Source organism: Taeniopygia guttata, chromosome 2 (assembly GCF_048771995.1).
Source record: "Taeniopygia guttata chromosome 2, bTaeGut7.mat, whole genome shotgun sequence".
Lineage (NCBI taxonomy): Eukaryota > Metazoa > Chordata > Aves > Passeriformes > Estrildidae > Taeniopygia > Taeniopygia guttata.
In genome coordinates this window covers 64,069,332-64,087,703 of record NC_133026.1, presented here as the reverse complement: position 1 = coordinate 64,087,703, position 18,372 = coordinate 64,069,332, and the positions used below count along the sequence as shown (strand labels likewise).

The following is an 18,372-nucleotide window of genomic DNA, read 5'->3' as shown; positions in this document are numbered from 1 at the left end:
TCTGGGGCATAGCTTCCATTATTGGTGCTACCTTCATTTTCCTACTGAAAAATCAGAAGTCCTCATTCATAAAAGTGATGGCTCAGCATCATGAAATGTAACGTGCCTGTGCACATTTTACAACAAAGCTAATGTCTGCTTCTTTCAGAAATGGTTCTTTCTCTAACTTGCACTTCCAAGAATGTCCACAGATAAAATTATTAATTACACACCAAATACTTTAAAACTTCAGAAGTTTATTGTCCAGAATAGCTCACATGGTACAGTTAGATTTTTTTTTTTTCTGTTACAGGGAAATAAGCAAAACAGTAGAAAATTGTATATAGGTTAACAGTAAAACAAAAGCCCAGCCTAATAATATCCCTTTACATCCACCAAGTTATACTTCAGAAAATGGCTAGCCAAACATAAAGAAGTAGAGCATCTGAAAGACAGTTTCATGTTTATGGTAGAGATCCTAAACCAGTGTTAAGGGCATTTTCTGTCCGTATTGGTAATTTTTTTTTTTCATAATAGCAAATTGAAAAAGGTCTATGTGCATAAGAAGTTAACTACTGCAAGACTTTCAAACCTCAGTTACCACCTTATAGGTTGATAGTAATGGATAACAAGAGAAGGCACATGACACAGTATTTAAAATATACAGAGACCTATTAAAATCCTAAGACTAAGAGGAAATGGGAACCGAAACCTGAAATTCACAAATAGTACTTTTGCATTCCCTAATCTACATTCTACAAGTTTGCATTCAAACATTTTACAGCCTTTTCAGAAGAAAAGTGTAACACACCCAGAAAAGACTTCAAGGCTTTGCTTTGTGTTACTTTGTTGGTGTCTTGTTTTTTGTTTTTTTTTCCTTTTAGTAAATGAAATATAGGATGATCTAAATGATAATAAAATGCAGACACATTCCCTCACTTGTTATTAGCGCCCAATAGACCCACTGCTGAAGGCTGAGTATGAGTAAGAATACGAAGAGCTTGCTGAGGCATCAAAGCTTCCTCTCCTAGACCCACTGCGTGAGCCTGAACGCGAGCCAGAGCGAGAGCCAGAGCGAGAGCCAGGTGCCGAGGAGACATTGTAGGGACTGGATATGCCTTTAGAGGAAACAGAGGCTGCTTCCAACAGCTTAAGCCCGGTGATGTCTTCCACCATTGACCGGTTCATTGCATCTTTGTAGGATATTTTCAGCTTGGTCTTGGGGCAGGTCAGAATTTTGGGATAGCTATTGGTGTCTTGTAATTTCTGGGAAGCGCGACCATCAATCAATCCATTCCTAATGGCTTCTTCAATAGTTATTCTTCCACGCACTTCCGGGTCCACGAGACCTCCAGTGAGGTACTGGAATTCAAGGAACCGCTGCCCAGCTTCATAAGGCAGCCATTTCTCTTTCACTGCTTCAGCTGCTGACATCCTCTTGCGTCCGCCCTTTATGCCTTCGAACCCTATGAAGGCCTTCTGGGCTGGTTTGAGACGTGTGGCCATATCCTGATCAATGATGCCTTGGCTAGTAGCTTCCTGGAGAGAAAGCCTCTGGCCAGTGGTAGGGCATATTATGCCGCCGGTGCAGGCCTGGGCTTCAAGTAACCGCTGCCCAGTGATGCTGTCCACGATGCCCCGCTGTATAGCTTCTGAAATGGAGATTTTCTCCAAGTTTTCCGTGTCAAATATGGCTGCAATAGGACTGCACTCATCTGGGGTCTCTGAGAAAGAACCACTCCTGATCACTGAAGAACTCCTGACACTCAGCACAGTGGGAGACCGAGTCACTGACTCGTGCCGGAACACCTCGTCTGTGCCATTACGGCAGGAAATCATGTCTGCAAACTGGGTCAGGCTCAAGCTGCCAGAACGGTACTGGTCAAAAAACTTCCTCTCCACCAGGCCTTTATCAATAGCATCTTGGATGTCATACTGGCTACCTGTTTTTCTGTCAACAAGGACTACTCTACTGCTGCCATCTGATCCTGTGATAGTTATTTCTTCCCATTCACACTCTTGTTCAGCTAGTTCTGTGTAGGTGTCATAATCTATGAGGCCTTTGCTGTACGCCTCCTGAACAGACATCTCCCGGTTTGTTTCTGGATCTACAATGACCACCCTGCGCTTCCTAAGGGTGTTCTTCTGTGAGGTGTGCACCACCTTCTTCTTCTCTCTCAGGGGCAGAAGGCAGAGCCCTGTTGCATCATCTTTTATGCATCTTTCTTTCAGCTGCAAGTAGGTCAAGTTTTCCTCTGTGTTGGGATCAAAGAATCCTTTGGTATCATCACTAGGATCACTAAGGATCTGGTTGAGCTCCTCATTGAAGTAGCCACGCTTGTAGGCTGTCTCTACCGGCAAGCGGTAGCTCTCTTTGGGGTCGATGATCCCTCCAGTAGCGATCTGGGCCTCCAGCAGACGAATGCCATGGCCTCTCTCTATGAGCTCTTTGTTCATTGCTTGGAACAGAGAAATGATGTTTCCAGTTTCTGGGTCTTTGTACCCAGTGACAGCTCTTTCAGCAGAGAGAAGTTTCTCTTTAAATTCAATTCCAACAAGGCCTCTTTTGTAAGCCTCCTCAACAGGCAGCCTCACGTTGCTGACAGGATCCACTATGAACCCTGTGGCTGCCTGGGCTTCTAGGAGTTCAAGGGCTGTCCCTGGCCTAACCAAACCTATTTTCATAGCCTGGTAAATGCCAAGTTTCTCTTTAGTAGCCTCATTGTAGATACCAGCAATGCAGCTAGAGCCTTGAAGGAAATCAATAATTCTCTCACTCACTTCTTCCACTGTAATTGCACCTCTTTCCAAGTCATTCCTTGTTGATTCCTTAATGATGCCAGCTTCAAGCAGTGCATCTGCTGAGACAGGCTGCCTGATCCCTTGGAATGACATACTCCTCTTCTGCACTGGAAGGAGGAGCAGACCAGTGTGTGGTTCAATCCTGCATTTTTCTTTCAGCTGCATGTAAGTGACTGCCTTTTTGGTGGTGGGATCAATGAAGTTCTTTGTACTGCCTTGGCAGTTGTTCAGCATCCTGTACAGGTCTTTGTCAATCAACCCACGAGATAAAGCTATCTCTTTGGGTAGGAAAACACTGTTAACAGGATCAACTATCCCCCCTACAGCCAGCTGGGCTTCAAGCAGACGAATTCCAGTTTCTCTGTCGACCAGGTTTTTCTTGATGGCTTCAGATACCGGCACAGTTTTGCCTGAGAAAGGATCTTTAAATCCTGTAATAGCTTTTTCTGCTGTGTAGATCTGTTCTCTGTCATCAAAGTCAATCAGATCTCTGGCAATAGCACTGTCCACTGTCAATATCTCATTTCGATGTGGGTCTATCACACCTCCTGTTGCTGCCTGGGCTTCTAGGAGCAGGACTGCATTTTCTGCTGTTAACAGCTGATTCCGTTTGGCCTCAACAAAAGAGTACTTCTGTCTGGGTGAAAGGGACACCCCTGCAATAGCACCTGCCCCTTTGAGGTAAGGCTCAATGTCAGCCGCGACCTCTTCCACCGACCTCTGCCCCTTCAGCAGTTTATCCAGTGTGAGTTTGTCTATCAGCTGACACTCATACAGCTGCATGGCTGTGATCTTCTTCCGCAGCCCACTGAACACCAGCTTGGAGGCATCAATACAGAAGTCTTCCTCGGTCTGGGTAGATCTGTGAGCCCCATATGGGCGCTGCTTGAGTTTCTCAATCTCTCTTTGCAGCCTGAGACGCTCTGACTCCAACTCTGACTGGTTTTTGACAGCAGTCTCTTCCAGTCTGCACCGGTATCTCTCCTCAATCCGTTTGATTTCCATCTGCAGCCTTTCAATCTCACTCCTCAGGCTGTTCTTCTCCCTCTCGCTCTTCTCCCTCTCACACTGGATCTTCCTTATGGATTCCTCTGTTCGGGAATGCTGGCTCTTCCACTGATTGAGGTCATTCAGAATTTGTTGCTTCTCACTTTCCAGGCGTTGCTTCAGACGTGATTCTGACTCCAGGGTAACTTTCAAACGGTTCAGCTCCTCTTCTAGTCTCTGCAGTCTGGCTTTGTCTTGCTCCAAAGCACTCATTTTTATCAGCAGGGTTTCTCTTTCTTGCATAATCTGACTACATTGACTTTTAGATTCTTGAATCCTACTGGATGCCTAAAATTGTGGAGGAGAAATAAACCAAGAAAGGATGGTTAGAGTTTGTGCTGGTCAGAGTTATGCCCTCTGCCCACAGTGCTCTCCAGCCTGTCATTTAACCTGCAGCAAGCTCCCACTGGAAAACATTCTAGTCACAAAGGCACCTTAACCAAGATTACAGACACACATTAACCCATGAACCAGAGAAGGCACATTATCCCTTCACTTACAGTGTCTTCAGTCCTGCCAGAGACTCAAGAGACTCCATTCTGTTACCCACAGCCCCGACCTTTAGCTGATTTAGTTCTCTGTAACTTTTTGATGCTTCTCACGGTACACTGACAAATACACAGAGCATTTGAGACTCATAAATAGCCTGATGCTCAGCAGATGTCCTGGCAGCCCTACTAATCCAGGGGAATTTGCATCAGCTAAGGACTGGCCATACATGGATTAAAAAGGAAACTTATGACTCAATTTTGCTTTGCTGTTAGTTTCACGTGTCACTTGAAATAATGATACCTGTGTTGCCTTCCATTTTAATTCATGCAGTTCCTTCATATATGCATATGCACAAACATCCACAAGTATGCATGTTTGTATGCAGTCTATATTAAACTGAATACAAGTTTATCTACTTGTAATACATGCATATATATGTGTACATATATATATATATATATATATATAAATATACATATATGCTGAGGTGTTATATAATCCTAAATTAGTATTTTTTTAATATCAGTATTAGGATTTTTAGAATAAAGGAAAGAAAAACTGAATAAAGGATATGAGAAAAGAAATATAAGGGATAAGTCTAGGAAAAAATACATTTTTGCAAGTGCTCCCTTGTACATATTTAAAGAGTAGTTCTTTGTACAAGAAACAAGAAGGCAGAAGAACAAAATATTAAAATTTTTTTTGTTTAACTTGTTTATGTTGTCACCTAAAGTTCAAGAAGTAAGGGCCAATAGTAAAATTTGCAAATGCCCTTAGTGACTTAGGAACATAAATCCCCAAAACAGTCCATGAAAGATAGGCTTTTAGTACCTTAGGTACAGCTGACAACATGACTCTTAATCCTCACTTGGAGTCAACATCTTACCCAGTTAATCAGCACCTTGACAGCTTGTTGGTTCTGGGGTTTTTAGCCAGTTTGGTTTGTGACAGCACTCAGGTCAGCCTCAAAGGATGGCTTTAACCCATCCTGGCTGAAACAGCCTGGGAAGCACACAGCCAGCACGGAACTGTTAAAACACAGTGGTACTCCACATGCTCCCATTTTTCTCTAGGATGGTTTGCTGGACACTGGCACAGAACACAGATTTCTTCTGGGGCAAAGCCTGAGAACAAAGCTCTCCTAGGTGATGATAGCTTATGGCTCCCTAGAACAGCTCCCAGGGAGTAAAGAGGCTAAGGAAGGGGCCAAATCCTGCCATTTTTATTTAAAACTTAACCAAGAGGAAGGGCCATAAAGAGGATGTTAGTCACAAGTACAGTGACTTCAAACAGCAAAGGGTGAATTAATTTGTTCAAATCAACACTGCAATTAATATATATTTGAGAAACAGTAAATCTGGGATCAAAATATGTGTGAATACCTCTAGAGCTTGCTTTTGGAATTTTTCAATTTCCTGTCTCAATTTTTCCCTTTCTTTCTGTAAATCATTAAGCAACCCCTGAAGTTCCAGGGTTTGCTTGCTGCTCATTTGAAGCTGATTCTTTAGTTCAGCAATGGTGGTATTTTTCTCATCAACTTCATTTCTGACCATTCTGAGGTCATCGTACTCCAATCTAACATTTCGCAGCTCCTCCTCCAGTAATAAGTGTTCCTTGGTAAGGTTCTCGGTGAGAGACTGAAGCCTTTCGATCTCTATTTTGCACTCATTCAAGGCTTTGCTTTTTTCCTCAGAGGTTTTCTGTAAGTGCTCATATCGTAGGTGAGCCTGTTTTAATTGCTCCTGTTCTTGGACCAACTGACGACGTAAAGTCTCAATATCAGATGTGCATTTTCTCAACTCTTCCATGTATCTTTGCTTCTCTCTCACATGACCATCTAATACTTCTCTTTGGTGTCTAAGGTCATCTTCATTCCTCTTCTTTACAATAGATACTTCCTCTATCTGCTGTGTGAGATTAGTTATTTTAACTGATTGGTCTCTCAGCGATCTCCTCATGCCTTCTATTTCCTCCTCCAGTTTTTTCCTCCTGGATGTTTCCTCCATTAAATTTTTGTTCTGTCTGCAAAGCTCCTCCTCCAGCTTATGTTTCTGGATCTGCAAGTCTTTTACAGTGCTCTGGAACTTTGCACTTTCTTGATCCCTGCCCTTTTTCTCTTGTGAAACTCTTTCATAGTCAATTTTCAGCCTGGCCAGTTCCTGCTCTTGAATCCTCAGCTTGTTAATTGTCTCAGTTGCACTTGTGTTCGCTTTCTGCAGGTCAAACTGGACTCTTTTCAACTGACTGTTCTCATCCTCCACTTCTTTCCTCTGACTTGTTTCTACATCCAACAACTTTCTCAGCCTTTCAATCTCTTTGTTTCTTTCCTTAATGGTTTTAGAAGCATCATCAAGTGACTGTTTGTACCGCATGCTCTCATCAGAGTGTCTCTGAATAACTTGTTTTAGCTCAATCTCCAGCTGCTGTTTCTTCTGAGAAAGCTCTGAGCCAGCTGCCTTCTGCTGCTGAGCATTCTCTTCTATTTTCCGTAGATTATCTGTTGTCTGACTTATCATATTCTTCAGTCTCCTAATTTCCTCACACAAATTCCTATTTTCTCTCATGGCATTATCAAGCTGTGTTCTATAATTATTTGTCTCTTCTTCTTTTTGCATGGTGACCTGGTGAATTGTGTTCTTTGTGATATTAATCTCAGTTTCATATTTGTTCTTTAAACTAATAATTTCCTCATCATAACTGTTTCTTACCTTAGCCAATTCATTTTCAAGTTCCCATCGGCTTTTAGCCTCTTCCTGAAGCTGAAGCTTTAGCCTTTCCAGCTCCTTAGTTTTATCCTGAATAGTTGAGGCAGCCTCCTCAAGAGCCTGCTTGTATCTTGAGTTGTCTTCCCCACGAAGCTGAATGATCTGTTTCAGCTCCAGCTCTAACTGATGCTTCTGCTGTGACACCTCAGAACTGCAAGCCTTCTGCTGGAGAGCATCTTCTTCTGCCCTCCGCCGTTGGTCTGTTGTCTGCAGGATGGCATCGTTCAGCCTCACGATCTCATCCTTAAGGTCTCTGTTCTCTCTTGTCAGTCTGTCAACCTGGGCTCTGAGGCCTTTTGCATCATCATCTTTTTGTGCAGCTATCTGTTGGATTGTTGTCTTCTTAATATTAATTTCTGTTTCATACTTGTTCTTTAAATTACTCATCTCCTCGCTAAACTGGTTTCTTACCTTAGCCAGCTCATTTTCATACTCCCTCTTCCGTGTGCCTTCGTCCTGAAGAAGAACCCTTAATCTTTCTATCTCGTACTCCTTCTCCTTGATGACCTTCTCAGACTCTAACTTCTGCCAGCCGAGGCTGTCTTTCTCATTTTGCCTTGTTTTTTGCAGTTGGTCATAGTCATTCTTCTGCTGCTCGTATCTATCCTCCAGCAACTTCCTTTTCCTTTTCTCATCTTCAGTCTCATAAGTCAACCTGGTTATTCTGTCATTTAGATCCTTTATTTGAGCATAGCATTTGTCTAGGTTTTGCTTAGCAGAATTCCCATCCATTTCAGCTTGTCTTTTCATTTCTTCCAAACTCATCAGCTTTGCTTTGAGCTGAGAAATGTCCATCTGGTATTTCTGCAGATTTTGCTCCAGGAATTTATGTTTGTTGCTTGTCTCTGAATTGGAATCCCTAGCAAGTCTGAGTTCTTCTTCCAGAAGTTCAATTTTGGTGTTTTTCATCTGTAACATGACAGCAGGAAAACAAACAAACAGAAAAACTCCCATAAATATTTGTGACAACTGTTTCAAAATCCTCACATACAATAATATATATATAGTAACATTGACCACTTAAAAATGAAAGTATTTGCTGCTTCAAATTCTGGAATCTTTATTTATTCAGAGTCATGCCTTATTCAGAAATCAGCATATAATGACTTTCAGAGGGGAAAAGATACTTTATGGAGGGAGGGAGGTGCATTACTGTCACTAAAATGTGGTGTAGCAGCGAAGTATGGAACAGTCACCTTTAGATCCTCCCCAGTTTTCAAACAGGTGAAAATCACATTCCATATATCCAACTTCTTAAATGGGCCTCTCTGTTTCACTGAGCTGCATCAAATCAGAAGCTGCTTCTTTCAAAGGACGTTAGAATATGGTCTGAAATGAGGTGCCCTCAACCATGAGGAGAAAGTTTTCAGCACAGAGGTAGCTGTGCTGTCACAGAGGTCAAGGCTGGGATGGGCAGGGAAGGATCGCTCATGTGCCTTGATGAGCACCTCCTTATTTACCAAGGAGACCAGCTCTGTACCTCACTTCACACACAACCTTGGACGTCACTTTGTAAACACTGTACTCTCTCACAAAAGATGCATGACACTGCTAATATGCCTCCTTTGTAGGACACCTCTGAGTTCTGGATATAGTATTGTGAGCTATTTTATACTGTACTTTCTGCCTCTGATCAGTGATAGTTTTCTAATCTGTGATAAAAATGAAAGGTACAGAAAATAAAAGATTTAGAATACCTTCAGATCCTCCATGCTCTTTAACATTTCACTCAAGAATCTGTAATAATCTCCTGATCTTGTAAGAAGCTCTATATAGCGGGACTGAGCCTCATTAGCCTTGAAAAGAAACAGAATTGTTAGCAGCTTGTACTAGAGTTAGACATGAAAATACCTATGCCCAGACCATTTAATGGATTCCAATCTACTTGAGCAAACACATCACTTGACAAAGTAAAACGCAGATTCTACTCCTCACAAATTCACACGACTTTTTGAAGACCCTAAAAGGGTGAATTTTTCCTTATGAAAAATCCACACCTTTTCTGTTTTTTCAGGATTGTCTGCCCCCCATTGCTGATGTGATATTAAATTTAAGCCTTCATCCCCTGGTTCATCACGCTTTTCCTGTCTGACAGTCACAAGTAACCCAAGCTAAATTTTTAATAGCAGTTAATTCCCAGGCTGAAAGTGACTGAACCACTTGGGGCATAAATCTACCTTTCTCACAGTATGTATGCAGTGGACACTGAATAGGAATGAGATAAATTCCTGAGGGCTAATCTAACGTCTGAACAAGCCCAGGTCTGATTTTACAGCGCAATGACTATTCTGCACTAATTCGTTGTGCTTACGTGCTTAGCACACATTATCAGTGACAGTGCTAAGTATTAGAATACACCTAGGTATGACTCACAAGGGCTCACACAGACAAACAAGTGGATTCAAAAGACAGAAGGGAGGGAAAAAAGGTACCTTACCTCTTGTAGAATTAGGACTGCAGGAGACTGAACCACACTCTTCTTGATAGGTATGTTGAGCAATGTTTCTAATCCTGAACTGTAGGAAGCAACCTGTAGTTCATAATCCTGAAAAACAAGACAAAAAGCAAGACCCATTTAGAAACTGCAAAAGAATTCTCTGTGAATCTATTTCAGAAAATGCAAGTTTTTGGGTTGTTTTGTTTTCTTAATGAAAAGCTACATTTTCCCCTTGTTTATATTTCTGACCATGTAGAGATAATCCTCTGTCAGAAACAGAAGTTCATCAGTTCAAGTACTCCAGTGAAGATTCATGGAGGAGAATGACAAGGGGAAAAGAGGAAAAACATTTTACAAAAACAAGAAGACAACTGTTTGTGTAAGTTGAGGGCTACACGGAGATGAAAAATATTCATTGGAGTAACTGGTCTAAGTACTGTAATCTACCAAAACTTCATCAGTAATAACATTATCTGCATCTCTTTTGTATCACATATGCCATGTCATATATATAGCAAAAACTTTGTCACAGAGAGTAAGATTGAGCTGGAGAAAGCATGGATATAAAGATGACATAAAAACTCAAGGACCACAAAACCATTCCCTCTGTATGTTATTGATTCTCATGGCTATTGCACACCATTCCTCCTGCTAATCTGCATTTGTCTTGCCTCCTAGATCAGATCCTAATGAGATCTAATTCATTAAGTACCAATCGGTTCTTGAATTCCTTATATTTTTTAACGCGTGAACTGGAAAATTTGGTCTGGCTAGAAGGAAGCTTTGATTCACCTGAAGAGAAGCTCTCACTGGTATCTGCTGGATGATCCCATAGACTACAGGTGGCAAGTATACAAATTGCTTTCATTGTGTTTTGTACTCAGAAGTACTTCACCCCAGCAATTTCTGTACACACACATCAGGGAGCTGACTTTTCACCCGTCAGCAGAGCAGAGACAATGGGATGTGCCTGACCATGAAAAACCACACCCCACAAAAATGCTGAGATCCAAGTACCTTAATTGCAGCTGAGCACTGATCTGCATGCTTGAGAAGCTCCTCAACTTTGTCTCGCTTCCCACAGATTTCACTGTGCAAGTTCTGCCAAGAAAAAAGTGAGCTGTGAAACACTCCTGCAAGATTTACCAGTATTACCTCCTGTACACGCTGCCTCCATCAGAAAGCACCAACAGCAGGAGACTACTGCAGTCCCTGAGGGTGAGACCTGAAACGACCTGTACCTGGGCAGTTTTTACAACAGCAACCTCTTTGGGCATGAGAAGGTTTTTCTGAGAGAGAACATTCAGCAACTGACAAACCCCCAGAGCTGGGAAGGCAGAGTTCCTTGACTTTAGCTTAGATGTATTTACTTGATTTTTATTTTTGTGCTGTAATTTGTCCCATAAGTTGCACCATCTTACAGCCCCTTGAATTAATTCAAAGCTGATGTGTAAAAGTGTCAGTGAATGTGTAGGAGCCAAACACAGTCTTGTTCATAATCTGTTGCAGTGCTGACAGAAAGTAATGAGGACAATAATATTTCCTCCCTCTTGCCTTCTACATATGTGGTGTTTTTTGGTAGCTTGCGTACTTTATAACTCAAACCAGGCCACTGTATTGCCGACTGCGTTGATATGGATATTTTCTGTATAGCAAAACAATTTAAAATCCAGATAACTGAAGACAACTCGTTGAGGTGCTGCATACCTTCTGATCATGTAGGTATCTCATGATAGTGTTGGAATCACACAGCTTCATAGACTCAATAGCATCCTGACGGCGCTTGGCATCACAGATCCACTTGCTAAGAGCCTGGTAGAGATCTCGGTAGGTTTTCAGCTGTTTGATCTGCCTTTCTAAATCCCATGACCTAGGAAAAAAAATGGGAAAAACTTAACATGGAAAGTGCGTTCTCTTTCTCTCTCTTTTCACAGTTTTCAGAAATAAGACACAGAAATAAATTTACATAAAACTATGGGAAGCTCTGAAAAGGAGATTCTGAACAAAAATTTTAAATAAATGAGACTTGTACTGGTTATTAGTTACTCAATATGGGGTTTAATGCCTAACTTTTGAATAACTCTGTAATACACAGAGGCTGGGTCTTCCTGTCAAAGTGAGGAATGAATAAAACTTGCAGTGATAAAAATCAAGTTTGTTGACCTCAGTACTCTTGTTCTCAATTTTCACTGGAGAACCAGCAACCAGTTAGGACTATATTTTGTCCTCAGATAAAACAAAATAAAACAAACTAAAACAAGTCATACCCCAACCTCCACCTCTCCCCCTCAAACAATCAGAATATGCCTTCTGTTCACAATTCAGATTCAAGGTTCGATTTTGTTACTTAATTCTTAGTGTTACTTTTTTAACCCTCAAGTACAGGGTGTTGAAGAATAAGCATAGTTGCTTTTTTGAGGGTGAAAATGCTGACTGGAAGTACTTAATCCAACAACATTAGCAAAAACGAAAAAAAAAATTGAGCAACTCTTTAGCACATAGGTTAGACATTTGCATGGCTAACTACATTTTTCTGTTTGGTCTTACACAATTCCTTTTGAAGTATGTTCAACCTATTTACAATTGCTCGAGTCTTATTGCCCCGAAGTCACCATTTGTCCTTTGAAAGCAAAGGTTAGCACACATTAGGTCTTTTAGAACTCACTGCTAAGATGATCTTGGTAGCAACAGCAATAAGGAAAACACTCTGAAAAGATGAACAAACCTGTTATCTATCTGCTTATCAGCCCTCTGCCAGCGGTCTATTAGCTGGGTAACTTTGTCACAGTACTTTCCAATGTCCATGTCATACAGGCTGTATGACTGGCAAGACTGTGAGTGAATTTGAAGTGTTCTCTGCAGTTCATTTTCCAAGGTATTCAGTAATGACTTCTTCATATTTAGGTCTGCTTTCATTTTCTGGAGAAAAAACCAAAATGTCGTTATTTAATTTATTCTTGAGAAGATACTGATACTTAACCAATTCAACAGCATGCACAGTATGTTGCGATCCAAAGATGTTGTTTTTAACTCAGTAAGGTATGTATAGTGATGTCAGTTGGACTTAACCTGTTTAGAGTGAAACACGTATTTTGGTACACAGCTCAGCTTAAAATTGTGTTTAAAGTTAGACTAAATAATTTGCTAAACCAAAGCCCTCTGCTATAACATTCTGAAGCCAACATTTCAGCTTCTCAGAACTCTGCAGAGTAGTTACCAGAACAGAGCCTTGAGCCTTGCTTGTTCCTAGAAAAAATTGGCTAGAAAATTTCACTGAAATATAAAAGATTCCTACACTTGCCACAGCTGTGGAATCAAGACTCAGGAGTGGCATATCCAGTTTTTAAACACCTAAAAATCTGCACAGATTTTTTTTCGTTGTTTTGTTTTCCTATTTACATTTTTATAAATATCTTCTATGGAGATGTTTCTTCACACACACACACTTGTTTAGGTACACACACTGCAGGCATCACCAAATGGAATATACGGCACAGGCACTGGTCTGCTTTGCAGCCCCCAGTCACAGGGATGGCTACAGCCTTCCGAGATATGCTCAAGCTTTTATTGGTTGGTGGGGTTTTTTTGTGTAGCTCAAATTTATACCGGCTAAGAACAACTCCCAGATGTGTGGAAGGTTTCTGTAACCCATTTCTGTACACAATTATGTGTGTTTATTTCTATCATTAGTGATGTAGATTTGAAGGCAGTATCTCCTTTCTTGCATATAGGCTTGTTAATTGTCCTTGTGGTCCTCTAGGTAACAAGTAAATGTAAGTGTTATTGAGTGTCCTCGTTTTGCTACAGAATCCATGTCAAATCTGAGAGTGAAAAGTATTCAGCCTGTACAAGGAGAAAAGGGAAATAACCGCTTTGCTGAGCACAAAGTTGTCTTGCAGATCCAGTCTTTTATCCACCATTATCTGATGGTTCTTTTGTGCATTGAATGCATTTGGGAGAACATCATTATATTCTATTCTTACTATTAGTAGGGAAAAATAGCATAGGTGGTGCAAATGGAGCACAACCCAGTTACCTTTTCAACCTTTCATGTCAAATGAGAGCTACAGAAACCTTCCACAGAGCTGCCCTTGCTGTGGAGGCAGCAACAACCAGGGGGTGGAAGAAGTAGTAACCTGTATGTTATTCATAGAATCACAGTTTCACAGTTTCCAGAGCTGGAAATGACCCCCAAGTATCATTGAGTCCAACTCCTGGCCTTGCACAGGACACCCAAGAGTCACACTACATGTCTGAGAGCATTGTCCAAATACTTCTTTAACTCTGTCAGGCTTGGTGCTGTGACCACTTCCCTGGGGAGTCTGTTCCAGTGCCCAGCCCACTGCTGGATGAAGAATCTTTTCCTGAAACCAAATTTAAACTTCTCCTGACACAGCTCCTTCCTGTTCCTTTGGGTCCTGCCACTGGTAACCATAGAGAAAAGATCAGTGTCTACCCCTCCTCTTCCTCTAGTGAAGGAGCTGTAGACCTCAATGAGGTCTCCCCTCAGTGTTCTCTTTTCTTTGGTCTGTTTTCTGAGCAGACCAAGTGACCTCAGCTGCTCCTCATAGGGCTTCTTCAAAGCCCTTCACCATTCTCACAGCCCTCCTTTGGACGCTGTCTAATAACTTTATATATTTTTTATCTTGTGGCACCCAAAACTGAACACAGGACTCAAGGGGAGGCAGCACCAGTGCAGAGCAGAGCAGGACAATCCCCTCCCTTGACCAGCCAGCAGGAATATGTTTGATTTACAAAATATTTTATGTCTATAATTAAAAAAAAAAACCCAAAAAAACAGGATCAGCATTTCTATCTCCTATGGTTTTGGAAGGGTTTACCCCAGTTCAATAGATCAGTGCTGGCAGCTACAAGTTTTGCTTTGGTGTGTCCTTGGGTTTTGGCCCCTCACCTTCAGACAAGCACGATAAGCCTCCACTTTATCAAGATCCAAAGGAACAGTCTCCTCTTCAGACAGTCTGACTTCAAAAACTCTGATCACATCTTCTGTTTGCAGAATAACCTGGAGCAGACACCTCAGTGCATTCAAGCTAAAATAAATGATACAAGGTAAATCCTTTATGGACCAAGGAAGGAACAGTAATATTTTTAATTAATTGCAGATGATTGGCCAAAGATAATAGGTAACACAAGAAATTTCTGTGATACCCATGCTTCTCACCTTATTTTTTTAAAGTGCTCCAGAAAAGAGAAGAAATTTATGTGTCTGTTTCTATCAACATGAACACAATTTGCAGAGAAGGTGTAATTTTACACTACTAGTAACAAAATGCAGCTTTCTGGACCAAGAATTATAGGAGGAAGTGAATATTTATTGCAATAGCCTCAATTTACTTACCTGTCTAAGTAGCCAGCAGAAACACCATTAATATTTTCCAGTTTTTGAAAGAGAGCATTTATCTCTGATTGCAAGTACACATACTTCTCACAGCCTCTGAAGTTAGGCAGCAAGTCCTTATGCTTATTGAGGGTTTCAGCCATTATTTGAGAGTCATTCTGCACACCCTAAGGAAAAAGAGAATGCCTGGTTGACACATTTTTGGTTGGCTGAATGATCATTCTATTCCACATTCATATGGAATTGGTCTCCTTATCCAAGATGTCTGCTCTTACATAACTAGCTTGACTGAGGTTGCTTTCTTCAAGGCAAGCACTATTGAGCAATTTCTTTTTTATCCACAATAGGTTGTATGTCTTTTTAAGCATCTATACTCCAAAACTCAGCTCAGAAAGACCAGAAGGTCTTTCTCCTCTTGAGACCTTTGCAACCTCATTTCCCCATGGGAATTTCTCATGTGCTGAACCTATTACCTTTCTGCACCAATCTTCCCTCCATAGTCTCCTACAAATCTAAAGAGCTAGGAAAGGGATAGTAAGTCTCGTGTATCCAATCTGTATCCCACAGACAGGCACTCTACGGGTAGTTGGTTAAGTGAAGTCCTTGGAAAAGCATTTTAATGGTGCTTTACTCTGGATGAGACTTAACATGAACTCCCAGACACCTGACATCAGTCTTTCTGTATTCCTTGCCTGGCAGAATTTTATTTCTAAACTTCAAGAGTCAACTTTTTCTACCTGGAAGGTTAATTCTAATCCAAATCATTATTAGGCTGGTTATCTCCAACCTAATCTCAGTTAGTTAGCCTCCAACTGAGATTTTTCTGCACAGGATGTGTGTCTTTCCTAGCTGATCATAAACAGAACTGCAGCACAGTCATACAGAGCTTGAGATGCTCAAAGACAAACATCCACAGTTACCTCTAAGTCCTTTATTCTGGCTGAAAAGTCATGCATAGCCCCTTGATCCACTCCAAGAGGAGCTCTTTGAACCATCTGAATCTCAGAAGCTTCAATCTGACGCCGAAGTTTCTGAAGCTCCATCAGCAGCCAGGCCTCCTGCTTCTCATGCTCTCGGTTTCTCTCATTAACGATTATGGTGTTTGAGGAGCCCACGGGACAGCACTCGGTTGGGACCACTGTAATATGAATTGGGCAACCATCAACTGACAGAGAACTGAGCAGGAACATGTAGGAAGCCAAGGCAGTGCCCAAGTGACCCGAGCACTGAGTTGATCTGTAGAACTGAGAACAGGTGGCAGATCTGGGCCCTTAGGCAACTGTTTCAGACACTGAAATATCTCCTTCACAAAAATATAAACTTGCTTCCTAAAATGCAGCACTGAGATTTTGCTTCCTAATAACAGAAAATTTATCAGATGGACTAAATTCCTCTCATTCTCCCAATAAGTTCCATGAATTTTAGAGCAGATGCCCATCAAAGGTAGGAAGAAGAAAATCTTCTCCTGTGCATGGCCAGTTTTGTTATGCCGGGAGACAGCAGAACAGTTCTTGAACATATTCTTATTATGTTGAAGAGAACATTTTCGCATAAAAAGAATGCACTACCCGCCACCTCTGGCACAAAGAAACTCCAGCAATCCAAACTCTAGAAAAGCCAGGAAGACAACAAACCTGTTTGTGGCTGTCGTGGTTGATTAGGCAGTTGTATGATCAAGGTTTGGTAGTGCTTCTGAGCATCAGTGAACTGAGTCTGCATCTTTCGTTTGTCTTCATCACCAAACATCTCTGAGCCTTGGCTGTTTCTGAGGAATTCTTGATAATGGATCTCCAGGTCAGTTATTATTTTTTGGTAATCTTCTTTACGCATTGTTTTCAGCTGAAATAAGGAAGAAGGGAATTTTGAAATAAAAGAAAAAAAAAGCAGTTGGGGAAGTTTTATGACTAGTTAATCATTAAGGAGCAAACTAATAAACCTATAAAATACCTGAAGTAATCATAGTTTAGAATAAATCATAACTAAGCTGCTTCTAGAAGTATGGTGCTAAGAGTACCATCTGAGTTAACCTCTGCTTGTTACCATCATTTCAAACCTTAAGAGCATTTCTACCTCTTATTCTGTTTATTCATGCCCTTGTACAGCAGGAACAAATACAGCAAGTATGTAATAAATTCCCTTAGCTAATCTCCCTGCTTATCTGCTTGAGTAGGAAAGCGTTTTGTTTCTCCTTGAATAAAACTACAACTTCCATATGTACGAGTTTTTGTGCCACCTAGCAAAAGGCAGGCCTGTGGTTTTGTAGAACATACATCTGCACAGGATACTGCAGGGTCTGCTTGGGACAGCAGGTCGTGGATATCTCTGGTCTGCAGGCAAGGCCAGCTGGTGTCTTACCTTGGCAATAGTCATGGCTCTGATTTTCTCAATGTCAATCATGCAGTAATGCCAGGACACCAGGCTCTTCATGTTGATATACAGCTGGTTCCACAAAGCCAAAATAGCTTCATAGTATTGCTCAATTCTGGCATGAAGGGGAAAAAAAAGCATGGTCAAAATGCATCTGTCTTTGTAGCAAGCTACAAAACATCCCAAGGAACATCCACCAGATGTGGAGTGTGTTAAGACTCATTCTCATGTATAAATTAATCTTGAAAATTAATTTATACATGACTTTCATTAGTACAGATGAGAAAAATCTCACAGACATTAACATTTAAGCATTTCTAGGCCCCAACCTAGATCCAAGTTTCACTGAAGTGAGTTTCCTCAAGTCAAGGGTCTAGTCCTTAATCCCGACCTTTAGGGGCAGGGGGCACAGAACATATTTTGTGACTGGTTGCTATTTTGAGTGAACTCTAACCCCACTGGCAAGCATCCAAACTCAGGCAGCAACTCACTTGGTAGCAAGATCCACTGCCAATGGATTGGGAGGTGGGATGATAAGGCTGACAGATGGCACCAGCATATCCACTCCTCCTGGGCCGGTCACCAGCCACTTGCTGCGCTCATTGTTGTCCTTCAGGATGCACTCATCTCCTTTGCGCACCGTTTTCTGTAAGGGATGCAGAACAGTGTTTTCCTTAGTCAAGTAAAGAGGGGCTTCCAGGAGAGACAGACAAGGAAGATGCACCTAGATCACAGAAGCAGAAGTGCTTCCCAGCTGCCAGGTCTGGGTGTGCATCTCAGCTTCCCACAGGGGCAATAGATCAGTACAGATCAACCCCTTCTCCCTGGATCTGGTTTACACATGAAGAAACCTCCAAAAAAGCCCAAGAATAACACTCTGAGCAGTTGCCAGTCTGCGAGACCATCAGACCTGTGTCCACATTTCAATTCAAAAACTGAATGTGGACACATGGCCTGGTAAGGTATGCAACCATGCATGGCCTTAAGCCAGTGAGCTGAAGGCATGAGGATATTTAATGTTGCATCCATATTTGCAAACAGACTAGGAGTGAGTGTGGCAGAGCCAAGATTCACCAGCTCCAACTGCCAAAAATCCTGACACCAGGCAGCCACAGGTGTGGCCA

At 41.6% G+C, this 18,372-nt stretch overlaps 1 protein-coding gene across 4 annotated transcripts in view; it reads right to left on the bottom strand.

Annotated features, from left to right (window-relative positions):
- Positions 1-216: 216 nt before the first annotated feature.
- Positions 217-18,372, bottom strand: part of DSP (desmoplakin) — a 51,157-nt gene continuing 33,001 nt past the window's right edge. For 2 of the 4 annotated variants that reach the window (XM_072924115.1, XM_030265469.4), the window contains exons 12-24: positions 17,740-17,894; positions 17,237-17,363; positions 16,516-16,720; positions 15,802-16,019; positions 14,882-15,048; positions 14,435-14,573; positions 12,248-12,441; positions 11,230-11,392; positions 10,540-10,623; positions 9,523-9,630; positions 8,783-8,881; positions 5,703-7,994; positions 217-4,116 (exon numbers count right to left, since the gene is read on the bottom strand). In XM_072924115.1, the coding sequence (XP_072780216.1) occupies positions 925-4,116; positions 5,703-7,994; positions 8,783-8,881; positions 9,523-9,630; positions 10,540-10,623; positions 11,230-11,392; positions 12,248-12,441; positions 14,435-14,573; positions 14,882-15,048; positions 15,802-16,019; positions 16,516-16,720; positions 17,237-17,363; positions 17,740-17,894 (7,143 nt within the window). In that variant the 3' untranslated portion in view covers positions 217-924. The remainder of the gene's footprint in view (positions 4,117-5,702; positions 7,995-8,782; positions 8,882-9,522; positions 9,631-10,539; positions 10,624-11,229; positions 11,393-12,247; positions 12,442-14,434; positions 14,574-14,881; positions 15,049-15,801; positions 16,020-16,515; positions 16,721-17,236; positions 17,364-17,739; positions 17,895-18,372) is intronic. The other 2 variants (XM_012571487.5, XM_030265470.4) reach the window with 2 other exon arrangements.